Source organism: Mus caroli, unplaced genomic scaffold (genome assembly GCF_978045245.1).
Source record: "Mus caroli unplaced genomic scaffold, Mus_caroli_1 scaffold_4, whole genome shotgun sequence".
In the NCBI taxonomy this organism is placed as follows: Eukaryota; Metazoa; Chordata; class Mammalia; order Rodentia; family Muridae; genus Mus; species Mus caroli.
The window spans coordinates 34,002,720-34,018,182 of record NW_028227259.1 but is presented as its reverse complement, the minus strand read 5'-3'; the positions used below and the strand labels follow the sequence as shown (position 1 = coordinate 34,018,182).

General features: G+C 44.9%; 1 protein-coding gene across 4 annotated transcripts in view; it reads right to left on the bottom strand.

Annotated features, from left to right (window-relative positions):
• Positions 1 to 10,323: 10,323 nt before the first annotated feature.
• Slc4a1ap (solute carrier family 4 member 1 adaptor protein) overlaps positions 10,324 to 15,463 on the bottom strand; it is a 31,189-nt gene continuing 26,049 nt past the window's right edge. For 2 of the 4 annotated variants that reach the window (XM_021162683.3, XM_021162684.3), the window contains exon 14: positions 10,325 to 15,226. In XM_021162683.3, coding sequence (XP_021018342.1) covers positions 15,177 to 15,226 — 50 coding nt within the window. In that variant the 3' untranslated portion in view covers positions 10,325 to 15,176. Of the gene's footprint in view, positions 15,227 to 15,463 lie in introns of all 4 variants that reach the window. The other 2 variants (XR_015046911.1, XR_003836753.2) reach the window with 2 other exon arrangements.

The following is a 15,463-nucleotide window of genomic DNA, read 5'->3' as shown; positions in this document are numbered from 1 at the left end:
AGATGTCCTGGAGTTGGAGTTACAATCCTGCGGGGCATGCTGGGAACTGAATGCTGCTCTTCTCGAAGAATAAGAGGTAATCTTACCTGCTGAGCCTCTCTCCAGCCCCTCATTTATCAATAAGGAGACAAGCTAGAACCTTCATCGCAGAGGAGAGGACAGACATCCCTTAGCCAGGGGATGGAGCTGTTTGTACCAGTCCCTCGTCAACCTAGCCCAGTTGAGGAGCAGTCTACTCCCAGCTGGCCTGAGCTCTGGAGGAGGGATCAGTGTCTAGGAGACCAAGATAGCCAAGGAGGCATCTTACGCTAAAAAGCAAAGAGATCTGAGACTAAATGGGCCATGTGATCTAGATATGTGATGTTGGATTCTACACTAAGAAAAGAGACAGAGCCTAGATTCTGGGCAGCCTTGCAGAGCCCCTCGGGCCCAATGGGGCCTTGTTTTGTGCTTCCCCCAACCCCACAGCCTGCCTTGTTTATTTGTTCAGCAGGTTTATTTCAGCCACGGCACAGCCTGTTCCAACTCTGGAACATTTATGAGATGAGCCAATTTTTAAAAATCATACAAAATAAATGATTTCTCTTGGAGCTAAAGGGTGGGGCTGCCAGGGTGGGAGACAGGTTTCTGGCCAGCTCTGGGCAGTTTTTGGTTTATCCTTCTATGTATTCTTTCCCCCTCTTGCCCATGGGAACCAAAGGGGCTGCCATGGGATTTCCTGACTCTATTTCTCCAGACTATGATGTGGAAAGATTGGGACATTCAACCGTAAGATTTCCGGTTCTCATCTCCACCCTCGTTAGTTCCACTCCAGAGCCTGGCTCTAAACCACTGCATTCAAGCCACAGCCCCATCTAACTGGTCAGCCTCGGGATGCAGATGTCAGAATGAGACCTAGGCATCCCTCCCACTCTCTCTGTAGCAGCTTTCTCTCAAAGTCCAACCAGGATTAACAGGACATTTAAAAATGTTGAGTTTCTTTTTTTCTGACTGGATATTAACCCAGCATAGTGATGTTAGGTATCTCAGTTGATCTGAAATGCTTATTTGTAGCTATGAGAGTATTTTATCACCAAAAGACTAGAAATTAAAGATTGATACGTTCAATTTTGGGACCAAAAAAAAAAATCCTTTATTCAAACCTTAGTTTAAGCAGGTTTAACTGTAATCCTAGCACTCCAAACTGAAGGAGGAAAACTGAGGGTTCAAGGCTAGCCTGAGCTACATAGCAAGACTGTCTTAAAAAAAAAACCAAAAAACAGAAAAAAACCAAAACTAAAAATCACAGCCCTGCATCTCAACCAACTGAACACATTGTTAAGTATTCAAAGGATGGATAAGAGGAGTCCTGTGGTGAGGGAAACTGAGAGGACCCACCTGGCCTTTTGACACAGGCTTGACTTGTTTCCCTAAAAGACCAGGTCCACAGGAGACAACCTCAAGGGTAGATGCTTGAGGTCGGTGATGCTCTCCAGCTCCGAGATTACTGCACCCTCTGCCAATCCAGGCCAGTAATCCCATAACAATCAATTTAGGAGCTGTCCCAGCCCCAGGCCCTGGATGCCTCAATGATGGAATGTCCTCTTTGCACTCACTCAGGGAGTGCAGTGGCTGGTGAGAACTTGGGGCTAGGGCAGTGTGTCCTGGACTCCAGTGCCCACACCAGCACTCTCTGGGGCAGCTCGGGACAGCTCCCCCAGAAGCCCGGCCAGCTGTGGGAGGTACTGTTCTTCTTTTCCAAGATTAGCTCAGACTTCAAACACCAACCCTGGGCCTGCTCTCTGCCAATGAAAACAGTATGTCAGGAGCCTCTTTAGGTATCTGGAGGACAGCTCCCTCGGCTCCGCCCTTCCTCATATGAGGTCATTGAATTGGGATGACAGAGCAAACAGTGACATGTGCTAGGACTTGTTCCCAGAATGATTGCAGGGATTCTCCAGGCCTTCTCTCCTCCCCGCTTCAGAGTGTGTGGGCAGTAAACTGAACTGTACTTAGTAATTGGGTTCCTCGGCAAAGAGAAGGTAGGGCCTGGATAGACAGACACTAGCACAATGAATTCCTTCGAAGCCTCAACACACATTCGCACCATTCTAATGTGACTTAAGGCGGGGAGGAACTCCATACCCCACTCTACAGAGGAGGAGGAGGAGGTGAGCAGTTCAGCGTTCCGTTGCTTAGGCAGACTCAGGCTTGCAATTATTTTGTCAATAGTTTTGTTACATCTTCCTGCCTTACCACAGTTTCTTAAAACTTGACTTTGGGAACCTTAAACTTCTGACTCTTTGCCTTGCTGTCTATCAACAACAGTTTTGAGACGTGGTCTCACATATACTAGGCTGGCCACAAACTCCCTATTAACCAAGAATCCTCCTGTATCTATGTCCTGGGTACTGAGATTAGGTGTGTGCTGCAATGTTCCCAGGGCTTTGTGTGCATCTGGCTGGCATGTCACCACCTGAGCAAGCTATAGTTTCCAGCCCTGCTCTTAACTGGACCCACACTGAAAGTCAACTTTGGGAGCAGGGGATGGGAATGGCTCAGCATGGAAGAGGGCTTGCTCTATAAGCATGAGGACCCAGGTTTGAACCCCTAGATGGACACACAGCTCCATGTGCCTGTATTCCCAGCATTGGGAGGGGCGGGGAATTGGGGCAGGAACGAACAGATCTAGAGAGCTCAATGGCTAGTCAGCTTGCCCAAAACAGGGTTTCTGGTTTAGCAAGGCAAACTAGGTGTGTCTTCCAAAAAGTCACTAGTTTCCAATCTGTTTCCTTCAACAGCAATGACAGCTATCCCCTTTTTGCCATTCAAGAACGACAGAGGACAGATCTGGGGAAGGAGAGGTGTGAGAATCCTCTGTAAACCATAAAGTTGTAAGAGCACTATGGGATGGCCCACATCTCCCACTGAGTGTTCTCACTGTAACTGGAGAATGACTCTCAAGGAGAAAACAAGGGCAGAAACAAGGGGTTGGAAAGAGACTTGGGGAGTAGCCTTTGGTTGGAGAGGGATTTGGGGCACAGCTTTTGGACCTTGGCTAAGTCCCCTGGCTAGCGTGCTGCTTCCAGGTGTCAGGTTTGGAAAGACACTGCTGAGCTGAAACAACTTGCTTCCCTCAACTTCCTTCAGAAGACTGATTCTCTTTGATCCTTTTTTCTGACTTGGAGCCTTTTTCTTCAGACTTTGCAAGTTAGCTGAATAGTCGTGGTTCTCTACTGCCCTCGTGTGGTTGCTCCCTAACATTGCCGCATGGGCTTCTGAAGGGATCTGAGGGACAAAAGCCAACCTGACCAAGGAAAGCAAAGCCAGCCTTCCAAATCAGCATTGTCCAGGGCCAGCAGAAGACTTCTACCCCAAATTAAAGTCAGCATCCTGAAGCCGGTGCTCCTCCATGGGCGCGGGCGAAGCTACTGTAGTGGGGGATGCTGACAACAGAGAGGCCACACGTGTGAAGACAGGGACAGAGGAAACTGGACTACAGGCTGGCTGTTCAACTTCTCTGTGAACTACTATTTTTAAAATGACACTTCGAAGAAAATAAAAACAATTTTACCAATCACAATTTTCTAATAAATACATACACCTCTAGGTACAGTCATTCCTTGTTAAGCATGGCTATCCAGGGTCCCTGCACCTGCCCAAATGTGGGGTGTTCAAGTCCCTTCTACAAAATAACACCATGCTTGCTTAACAGAGCTCTCAGAAAACAGCCTACTTCAAAAGAAGAGGCTTTGGGGGATGTCTGTTATTGAGAGAAGGTTTACTACGTAGCCCTGGCTGGCTTTGAAGTTACCAGGCTGGCCTCAAAGTTGGAGATTTAGATTATCAGGCATACCTCATCAAGTGGTATAAAGGGCATGATAAAAGCACGCCTGGACTCATGATGCCCAAAAGTACAGAGAGCCTAAGGGGATTGCAAAGCGTCGCAGGGATTTGATCCTGGGGAACCTTCAGGCTTCAGAGCCAGGCACTCCGTGTAAGGGTGGTGTATCCGATGGCAGCAGAGCCAGCGAGCAGACAGGGGAAACCTGGGAAGAGGCCTGGGGTGAGGGCAGTGTGGCTCAAAGCTTTACTTGAACAATCTGAACCAGATGAGAGGGATGAAGAAGCTGCCCTCAGGAGGGAGCCATTTCCCTTCACATGCCAAGCCGGCTAACTCTTCTCCCGATGCCAAGTCAGATCCACCATGAAGCATGGTGTGGCACATCCCTTAACCCAAGGCATGGCAAGGTCTGCTAGAGAACAGAGACACTGTGAAAACTTAAAGAGACAAGTCTCAGGGTCAAAGAATGGTTAGTCACAAATGAGGACCATTCTGGTTTGATACCGTGACCCACTCACCAAAGGTCAAGGGGCCTTATGTCATTTCCCAGAAGCTCAGCATCTGGTTGGATCAAATCCTGTATGGGATTCAGCCCCAACATGCCCCCCTCTTCCTCCAGGAAGATCCCTGCTTCTGACTGCCACAGAGCTGGCAGGCTTCCCTCTGGCTTCCATTTTTTCAGGAAGCCATCTACAGCTGCTGGTCCCTGTCACATGCTATGTGGTGGGTGTCGGCAGCAGCTTTTCAATGGTAAAACAGACTTCAGGTTACAGCTACGGGCTCCAAAGACGGCTAACCCTTCCAGTTCTAGGGCTGTAGTAAGGGCTTAGACTTCAAGGGGCTAAGCTTCATTCCAATTCCTATTTGTTTTGGAACAATTCTAGGAAGAATGTTTATGGCAAGCAGTCAAAAACCACTGATGGAATGTGCTAGGTACTTTGTATGGTAAGAAGTCTCTGATCTCAAAGAGTTTGGGTCTCAAGAAGAGGAGACATTCCTTGTGCTAATAATTTACTCTGCTTTTTTCCTTCCCAAAGCTTTGCTGATGCCTGTCCACTTCACTGCCCTGTCACTTCTGCTATTAGATGCTACTGCCATAAAGTCACACAAAGCCACTGTGCTCAAGAAAACAAAATTTAGACATATGTGGTGGTGGTGGTGGTGGTAGGGGGTGGAACTCTTAGCAGTCAAGAGCCCTTACTGCTCTTCTAGAGGATAGGAATTCTGTTCCCAGCAGCCATAGCTCACAGCGGCCTCCAGCAACCAACCCCATGGGCTGCAACATCCTCTCCTGGATGTCCGCTGTAGGCACCTGCACATGCATCATAAACTCACACAGAGGAGACAAACTGCACGCTTCTTAACCTTTTTAAGAATATGTATTTTAGGGACTGGCTGTAAGGGAAGTGATTCTCAGCAAGGGCAGCCCCCAAAAGAATACTATGTAGGAAGTCCATTTGCCTCTAAACAACTCCAGTCTGCCCAGAGAAATCAACCCAACTGGAACATGGAGATTCCTAAAAAACCAGATACAGTAACCCAGACCCTGCCATCCGGGGGTCAAGACTGAATACACTGGGAAAATCACTTCACCCCTTCATGGAGGTGGGAGGGATGGGGAAAGATGTGACCGTGGGAGGGAAGCTCCCCCCCCAAAAAAAGGATGGAGGTGGGGGGATACAGGACATAAATAACACCCTAGCAACTATGTACAAATTATGATTTTCTCTTTTTTTTGTATTTAGAGTCATCAAATTTAGCAATTTTCTTTTTTTATTAGATATTTTCTTCATTTACATTTCAAATGCTATCCCCAAAGCCCCCTATAGCTTCCCCCACCCTGCTCCCCAACCTACCTACTCCCACTTCCTGGCTCTGGCATTCCCCTGTACTGGGGCATATAATCTTTGCAAGACCAAGGGTCTCTCCTCCCACTGATGGCCGACTAGGCCATCCTCTGCTATATATGCAACTAGAGAGACAGCTCTGGGGGGTACTGGTTAGTACCAGAGCTCTGGGCTACAATTTTCTTCAATTAAGGAAAGTGTGTTTTCATCTCACATTGACTCCTTTTTTTTTCTTTCAAATTATGGTTTTCAAGGCATCTTCATGTACACCTCATGGTCTCTCAGAATACCTCAGCAGGAGAGACATACATTTTTATATTGTTTCCAGTTTAGGGGAATCCTACTGTGTACCAACACTTACTTACTCTCAGGACCCTTCAGAAGCAGAAAATAATGACTGGAGTTGTCATTACGACTCTGCAAAGTCAGAGGGACCCTGGCGTGCCCTCCATCACTGCAGCGTGTTCGCTTTGCTTGTGGTTTCCAGGCACACACAGCAAGTCTCTGGATTAGGGAAGGCTGCTCTTTCCTTTAGAATGCATTATGAGGCCTGTGCTTATGATAATGGAGATGTGCCTGCTGGGATGGAGACATATGGACATACCATGGCACACACATGGAAGGATCCTACCATGTGGGTCCCTGGGATTGAACCTGGGTTGTCAAGCCTAGTGGGAAGTACTGAGCCATCTTGCCTGCCCTTTTCTTGGAACAAGCCATCTCCCTGAAGCTCACTGGCACAGCTGGGTTGGCTGCCTAGTAAGCTTTAGGGATCCATCTGTCTCTGCCCCCCCATGCATGGGGTCACAGGCACAGTGCAGCCACGCCACACCTAAGTGTTAACTGTCAACTGCATAGGATCTAGATTCCCTTAGGAGACAAGCCTTTAGGCATACTGTGAGGGTTATGTTGACTGTGTGGGATGGCACACTAATAATAGGTGGCACCATTTCCTAGATTTGTGTCCTAGACTGTATAAGGAGAGCAAGGACTGGTGAGACTCTCTGTGTAAATATGCTTGCTGCTGAGCCTGAGGACCAGAGTCTCCTGACCTTCACATCCACACCATGCTCACCTTGTCCCTCCCTGCCACACACACAACCAATAACCGGGTAGTTTAAAACAGAAGAAAGCTAGCTGAGCGCAGACACTCACGCTACCTGCTTCCTAGTGGCAGAGGCGATGCGACTATGCCTCAAACTCCTGCTGCTTTGACTCCCTTCAGGGTACAGATGCTCCCCAGCTGTAAGTCAACTGAAACCCTTCCTTATGCTGATCTGCCAGGATACTTTATCACTGGCGAAGGTGGTAAGGTCCATGCTGTCTATCTGGAAGGGCTCTGTGTGTCCAACTGTCTGGGCTGCCTTATCAGGTAGACACTGGTGAGCTCTTACTGGGCTTTGATTTTAGTGGAAAGTATATTGGTTCATTCTGAATTGGTTGGTGTATACTCTTTCATTTCACAACATTTGGATGGAGCTTGAACTAGTTCTGAGAATATGTATTAGCATTCTCTGCCCCTGCCATTCCTCAATTATCTACGTTGTTTTGTTCTTCTGTATCCTCTCCTGTTTTTTTACAACCTAGTCCCTTTCACTTTACAGGTCTATGACTGCTTGATGCTAAAGACTAGGAAGACAAGGACATTTGTTCCCTCCAGCCCAACAGGGTGCAGGTGGAACTCCCCATGGTGCACAACACCCTCAGAGGGGCAAGACACAATACCCTCACCATGGTTTGTAAGAAACCTTGTTGCCTCAGTTTCGAAGACTCACAGAAGGGGTGACCATCCGGTGTCCTGACCACCCCCACACATGACACAGTAAGAAAGAACTGACTTCAGAACAAGAACCAAAGGAGCTACTCTCGTAAGCAGCAAATTCCACCAAGCTAGAAAGTTGGCTGCAACTTGCATGGGAGAAACTAGTAAGTGGAGAAATAGATGAGAGTATTTGGAGGAAACATCATTTGCCCCTCCAGCTGGCTTTTTGTTGTTGTTTGTTTTTCGAGACAGGGTTTCTCTGTGTAGTCCTGGCTGTCCTGGAACTCACTTTGTAGACCAGGCTGGCCTCAAACTGAGAAATCTGCCTGCCTCTGCCTCCCGAGTGCTGGGATTAAAGGCGTGCGCCACCACGCCCAGCTTCCAGCTGGCTTTATGTTTGATAGTTATGGTAATTTAATTTGCAAGTATTTGATCAAAGGGGGTGGGGCAAAGTAACTTTTGACATACCTAAATTGCCTATTCTCCTGCTTACTAAACTAGAAGTCCCAGGTGACAGAACAAAAAGATTATGAACGGGCAGCCAATTTTAACTGGAATTTACAAGTATACAACAAAAGAAATAACGAAATTTTCAATTAGAAATGCTATCAAAACTTTTTAAAGGCATTAAAGAGGAAATTCATGAGAACTTCTGGGCTGGTGAGAACAGCTCAGCAGCAGTGTTTGTCTCAGGTGCACGCACCTTCAACAGCTAGTGATAGGTTTTGCTTTAAAAAGAAATTTTACAGGCTGCAAACTAAAGATTAATGTGGAGTAGTTTAACTTTTCTTATACCTCCTCTCATTGATTCCCCTCCCATGCTGCCTTTCTCCCTCTCGGCCTCTCCTGGTCTCTTCTCCAGTAAGCCCTACCCAGATCCACAATCTGTAGCAAGGGAGAAGCGAACACAGCTTAGATGAAGCCTAGAGGGAGCAGAGGTCCTGATGGTATCTAACTCCTGGACAAAAGCTGGGCTGCAAACACTCATTATAGGATTTCTTGAGCCATATCAAGACGCTCTGGGACTGAGGGAACACGTAGGGCTTCTTTTTAACCTTTATTTTCACCCTACATGCTTTGCAAATGTATTATGTCTTCAGTTTTGTGTTGTGTGGGACTCCTGAATGTGTGAAGGAGTGCATCTTTATGGTGTATCTGTTTCTTGTGCCTTTTCTTGGGCTCTTCTCCTTTTCTTTCTGTTTGCTTGGTCCTAGTTCTATTTGTTTGTTTTGGTTTTGCTTTATCTTATTTTACCATTATCCCTTAGATGCCTTATTTTCTTTCTTTTCTCTTTTTTTTTTTTTTTTTTTGAGACAGGGTCTCTCTCTCTGTCTCTCTCTCTCTAAACACACAGACACACACACACAGACACACCAGACTGGCCTCAAAGTCAGAAACTGGCTGGTTCTGCCTCCCGAGTTCTAGACTTACGAGGCACTCTGCCCTGACTTTCAGTGTTTTCTAAGGAGAGACAGTTAGGGGTGGTTCTTCTAGATGTAAGAGGGGTGGAGGTGGAGAGGTCCTGGGAGAAGAATACAAAATTCTTATTTACTCACAAACCAATGTTCTCTTGCTTTTCCTAATTTAATTAGAAATTTCCGTGTGCAAGAGCAGTCCCCTCTGTTGCTCTCAAACAAGGGAGGCTATTATATTAACACAGCAAGCTCCATCCTTTGACCTTTCTGCTTTCCTCTGGGCCCCTCTTATATCTCAAGAGTATGACTATACATTTACTACTTTGGTTCTTTGTACTGGGTGCATTCTAATTTAATATAATCATATTATGCTTTTCTGATAATTTCTGCTATTTACTGATTTTTTAAAAAATTGTTTTATGCATATGAGTACACTGTAGCTGTCTTCAGACACACCAGAAGAGGGCATCGGATCCCATTACAGATGGTTGTGAGCCACCATGTGGTTGCTGGGGAACTGAACTCAGGACCTCTCTCTGGAAAATCAAGCAGTTAGTGCTCTTAACTGCTGAGCCATCTCTCTAGCCCCCTACTGATTGCAGGTAAGTGTTTATGTGTCATTTTGTCATATATCTGTAGGGCTAAGTCCATGATCTGACATTCTTATTTATGACTCCAATATACAGGGCTTTGTTTGGTTTTTTGTCCCTCAGTTTAACTGTCTGGGGACTTGTTTCCTTGTTTCTTTTGAAAACAAATGGTGATTGCTCCAGATGACGATCTAAAGCCCACCCTATTAAAGCACAGGCAAACTGCCTTGCAAGGTTTGCCTTTACTTCCGCAGTTTGAGCTCGGGCCCTTAATTTTCTGGTTCTGAAGGCAGGAGGCAGCTCCTGCACAGGCAGTTAACACACTTATCCTTGACACCCACAACTCTAAATGCTTCACTTCCAGGACTGCAAGTGTTAGCTACTTCCTGACCCACCTATCCTATCACTATTGCTTTGTGTTTTGCTTTTGAGACAGGGTTCCAACAATGTATCCCAGGCCAATGTGGAACTCTGTATGTAGGCCAGACTGGTCTCAAAACTGTGGTAGTCCTCTTGCATCTGCCTCTCAAGCGCTGAGACTACAGGTGTGCATCACCATGCCTGGCCTACTGCTTTGTAGTATAACAAAGTTTTAGAGGAAAAGTTCTATCATCTTGGGACAACTGTGTTTCTGGATACAAAGACATAGGCTGTGGAGAGCAGAGGAATCCCAGAATTAGTAAAGTTGTGACTGTGTGCTGTTGACATGGTCATGGCATACTGCTAAGAGAGATCACCAAGCCGGGCGTGGTGGCGCACGCCTTTAATCCCAGCACTCGGGAGGCAGAGGCAGGCGGATTTCTGAGTTCGAGGCCAGCCTGGGCTACAGAGTGAGTTCCAGGACAGCCACGACTACACAGAGAAACCCTGTCTCGAAAAACCAAAAAAAAAGAGAGAGATCACCAAGCCTTCCTCCGGGGTCCAAGTGTGAACACTGATAGCACGTGCAGAAAACGTCCACCACAGCTTTCTCCTCCTGGATGTTATGGCCTGAAGACTGCTTGCCAACAGAGACTGTGCCTACCAGGATTAGCTAAACCTGCCTTTTGAATTGAACTATTTGCAACAACCCCACCTCCCTGTTCAACTGTAGATAATGACCACACTCCAGGGTGCTGGCTTCTCTCTGAGATCCCAGTCCCCGGGTCCCAGCGCTCCTCTGTGTCTGTCTGTCTGTCTTTTCCATCCCCTCATCTTGAAGCACACTAGATGTGCGAGGATTTGCTGTATTTACAAAATAAACCCTGCCCCGCAATGGCTTGGTTCAGACCAATTTATAAAGCTCATGTATTATAAACTTAGTCCAAATTCCTTCTACTTCATAACAGTCAAACAAACCTGGGAACTTATTTTAATTTGTTGGTAGAAGAAAATAAAAAACATCATCAGGAGGATTAGCCCATTCTTTCCCGTCATCACTGTTAGACGCCATTTACAGCACGATGTCCTTTTTTCCCCCTATATACATACAGCTTTCTGGGTTTCATTAAAATAGTTATTCTTGTTAAGGAAATGACCTAAGTTGAGAACATTTGTAAGAAAAATGAAAGAACTAAATATAAGGAAGGTATACATATTTTTGTTGTTGTTGTTTTGTTTTAATTAAAGGAAAAAATGTTTTTAAGAAAGGATTTTTAGAGAAAAAAATACAGATTTTTATTCCTGAAGGGAAGGCTTATCCTAAAATAGAAACAGAAAGATAAGGCCAAAACCAAAAAGTATGCTGCAAAAGATCTTTCGGGCCATCAGGCTGAAAAGACAAAGCTTGTGTTTCTATGACTGATGGGCTTCCTTAGACCAACACTAAGTGACACTCGGACGTCAGAGCAAAACCCAGCTCACTCCTTCAAGCAATAGGTCTTAAATTTAAAAACAAGACAAGCCGAGTGTGGTGGCACACGCCTGTAATCCCAGCACTCAGGAGACAGAGGCAGGCAGATTTCTGAGTTCGAGGCCAGCCTGGTCTACAGAGTGAGTTCCAGGACAGCCAGGGATACACAGAGAAACCCTGTCTTGAAAAACCAAAAACCAACCAACCAAACAAGACCACCAAAACCAAGCTCAGGTGGGTGTGACAACGTCCCTTAAACTACCTTGCTTCCAGCACTCAGGAGATGCAGGAGAGTGAGTCTCTGAAGTGCAGACAGCAGGGATACACAGTGAGACCTTGCCTTTAAAGGGGGACAGGCTCAGAGAACAAAGATGATGCTATCCCAACTGAAACTTTAGACGGCATCCAAATGCCTCCAACAGAATGGTAGACAGTCCATCATAAGTCTGTGTGTTTCCCCCGTGAGTTAAGTCAGGTGGCCAGCCTATGCAGTAGGAAAATTTCTTTTCTTTCTTTCTTTTTGTTTCTGTTTTATTTTTTCAAGACTGGATTTCTCTGTGTAGCCCTGGCTGTCCTGGAACTCACTCTGTAGACCAGGCTGGCCTCAAACTCAGAGATCCACCTGCCTCTGCCTCCCAAGTGCTGGGGATCAAAGACATGGGCCACCACTGCCCTTTGGAAAATTTATATTAGAAAGAATTAATTCAATTTATTAGCTATGGCCATGCTATTTTGTAAAGCTCCCTCATTTTAGTTAAATGGTAATAATTTCTCCAAACTACAGTAATTGGCATTTCTAGAACTAAAGTGATTTTTTCCCTTGATTCTGCCATCTCTGCCCTGCTGAACCCCAAGTGATCTAGACCATGAGAGGTGTGTACAGATCACTCACCACCCTCTCATCTCCTTACAGCATCCATCTCAAAGGAAAAAAGAAAAGAAAAAGGAAGAAGAGGAGGAGGAGGAGCAGCAGCAGCAGCAGCAGCAGCAGGTTTTTGACCCAATCCTCCATCCCTTCTCCCCACAGCTGTCCCCAGTCTGTTTTTGAGAGTTTTCTTGGATTAAGCCTTATCTGTTGTAGAAGACAATGGTTTCCTTTGCAGACCTTGCACTTGGGCATTCCTGACAAATTACATGGTAACTGTAGAATTCATTTCATGGTCAAATATTAACTCCATTTGTAAAATTGGGCCTATGCATTTTCATTTAATCTATAATCTTTAATTATCTGGACTGATAGTTAAATATACAAATGACACTAGAAAAATTTGTTTCAAAATTAACTAAAGCTTTCAGTTTCTTTACCCAAAGAGTCTTCATAGGTCTCTTAATTTAGGATCAAACCCTTTTAGAAAGCATTAATTATTTCTTCATAAAGCAGCTGCTGGGCATCCTATAAAACAGACAAAGTACCATATAAGCAATCTTTCTACACTGAACTCCCAGACAGAAAATACCTAAATAACTAGGAGCTAAAACCAAGTTACATAAAAGGTTTCCTAAGCATCTCTTGTGCCACAGAAATTTAAAGTGGGGTGGACAGGTTGGTATACACTTTTAATCCCAATCTTCTCCTTAAAACAATCCCAATCCTGTCTTTAAGAGGCAAGGCAGGCAGATTTCTGTGATTTGAGGCCAGCCTTGTTGCAGTGTGTTTTTGCTACACCACACCACGTTCGTTGTGCTTTGTACCCCCAGGGGGATAACATGCCCACACCTGCTCAGGAGCTATCTGGATCCACAAATGAAAGACACACACACATTAGCTTATTTTTAAAACGCGTTGGCTACCTCAAAGGCTGGGAATTCGTATTCCCCTGTTTACCCCACGTCCATGGGTAAATCTCATATGGCTGGTTGGCTTTATTTCCTGCTGCTCCTACGTCCCATCCCTCTACCCTGAGTCATGGCGATCTTTCTCCATTCCTCTCTGCGTCCTACCCACGCAACTCTAAGTGTCCTGCCCCATGCTCAGCCATTGGTTGCTGACATCTTTATTGACCGATCAAAAAAACAATTAGGGACAAGGACCTTCAGCAGATTCCCAGTTGCAAGCATGAGAACCAATCTCCAACAAATCTCATCTACATTGTAAGTTCCAGGTCAGCCAGGAACGGAATGAAACCCTGTCTCAAAAAACAAAAAAAAAAAAAATAAAACAAAACAAAACAAACAAACAATCTGTCTGTTATAGCTCTACCCAGATTTCTTTTCTCAGCATAACTAGTCCTGATGACTGCCCACCCGTAAATGTGGCTAGATTTTCCAAAGAATAGGATCTAACCAAATCTATCAAATATTCAAACTTCAATTTATAGGAGTAACTGATACTGTATTGTGATCATATTCCTTTTGTAATGTAATTGTCCATTTACTTCCTCAAACTAAAATACTGTGTCATACCAAACAGCATTACTAGTCACAAAGATGCGTTATAATACTTTAGACATTAAAGACCAACAGTCCCTACAAGTAGAAACTTGTAGAATCAAAAAGAAAAGCTGGATTTAAAAAAAAATCAAGAATAAATTATTTCAAATACAAACATTAAAATAAAATTTCAGCAGGACATGGTGGTCCACTTTTAATCCCAGCACTCAGGAGGCAGAAGCAGGAAGATCTCTGAGTTCGAGGTCAGCCTGATCTACAGAGCAAGTTCCAGGACAGCCAAGGCTATACAGAGAAATCCTGTCTCAAAAAACCAAAAACCAAAATAAATAAATAAATAAAAGCACACGAACTAGAAATGAAATCATATCCAGCCTAGCTGAAGAATAGGATAGAGGGGTTAAAATGCCCGTTTCCCTCATCTGCAACATTCACCTCTGTTCTTCTTCCTCCCCTCCACCTCCTCCTTCTGGCTATCTTGGAACTAACTATGTGGACCAGGCTAGCTTTCAACTCACAGATCTGCTTGGCTCTGCCTCCCAAGGACTGGTATTAATGGCTTGTGCCATTATGCCCAATTTAACTTTGCTTCTTTAGATCATTCTATGTTCCTATTTTAATTGTAGATAAAATATTCCTATCACATTTGTGTAAACATTACATACAGATGGTAAAGAAGGAGAGAAGTAAGACTCCCAATCATGATGGCTAACAATATTAATATGGTCAGGGCTTTTCAACTATTGCGCTCTCTGAGATTGCCTTCCTGCCCGCTTGGACTCATCTTTATCAGGTCTCTAGAATGGACCTTACTAGCACTGTGAAACAGATATAAAACAACATTGGATTGCCCAGCTGGCTTGGTTGGTTAGATCATGGTGCTAAAAAAGCATTTAGCCTTTGCATGCATAAACTGCAGCGGTCAGCCAACATAAGTATTACTGTACGTTCCCACATTGAACACTACCAGGCTGACTGGCTGCTGTATTAGAACTCTGTGACCATGAAAGGTTAGAATGCAGCAGAACCAGAACAAGTTATCTTTGGCCACTTACACTTGATGAGAATAAACTCCCTCCTCCTGCCCTTGAGCAGAGAGCTGTGCTGTGCATCTATAGCATTGGTAGGCAGCACTGAGACCTAAGGATAGCCCACTTTCACTACAGGACTCACCCTGAGTGGCAGCAGGGTCCAGCACAGGCCCTGTTATATCACAGCCTATAACCATAATGAACATTAAGGGAATGATCATCACCTCAGTTCATAATGGGTCATGCCTCTTACTTTACTGATTCTAGTGTACATGGCTCTTTTTTTACATATATACACACAAACACTTAAATATAAACACCAAAACTGAGGAGAATCCAATGGGCAGGGAGTTATAGGAAACCAGGGATACAGAAGAAAAAGCCAGTCACCAGATTTTACAAATGGTCATCTGATTCCTGGCCATGACTTGATGTTTCCTCCCAAACATCCTGTGGTCCACAAGGTCTTCCTCTGGGACTCTGAACCAATCAGTAGCCATACTTGTCATTAAGATGGGTTCTGCCATCTCCACTTTGACCTATATCAAAAGAAAAGACAAGAAAAGAAAAGTGTTTACTTTCCCAAAGTCAAGAAAAAACAATTCAGGTATCAGTAGGTCAAAAGCAAAGCAAGTAAGGCAGTCTCTGTTATAACAGAATATTTACCTACAATTTTTTTTTTTAAGTTTTTGGATTTTCAAGACAGAATTTTTCTGTGGCCTTGCCTGCCTCTGCTTCCCAAAGGGCAAGTGCCACAACACTTTGCTCTGAAAATT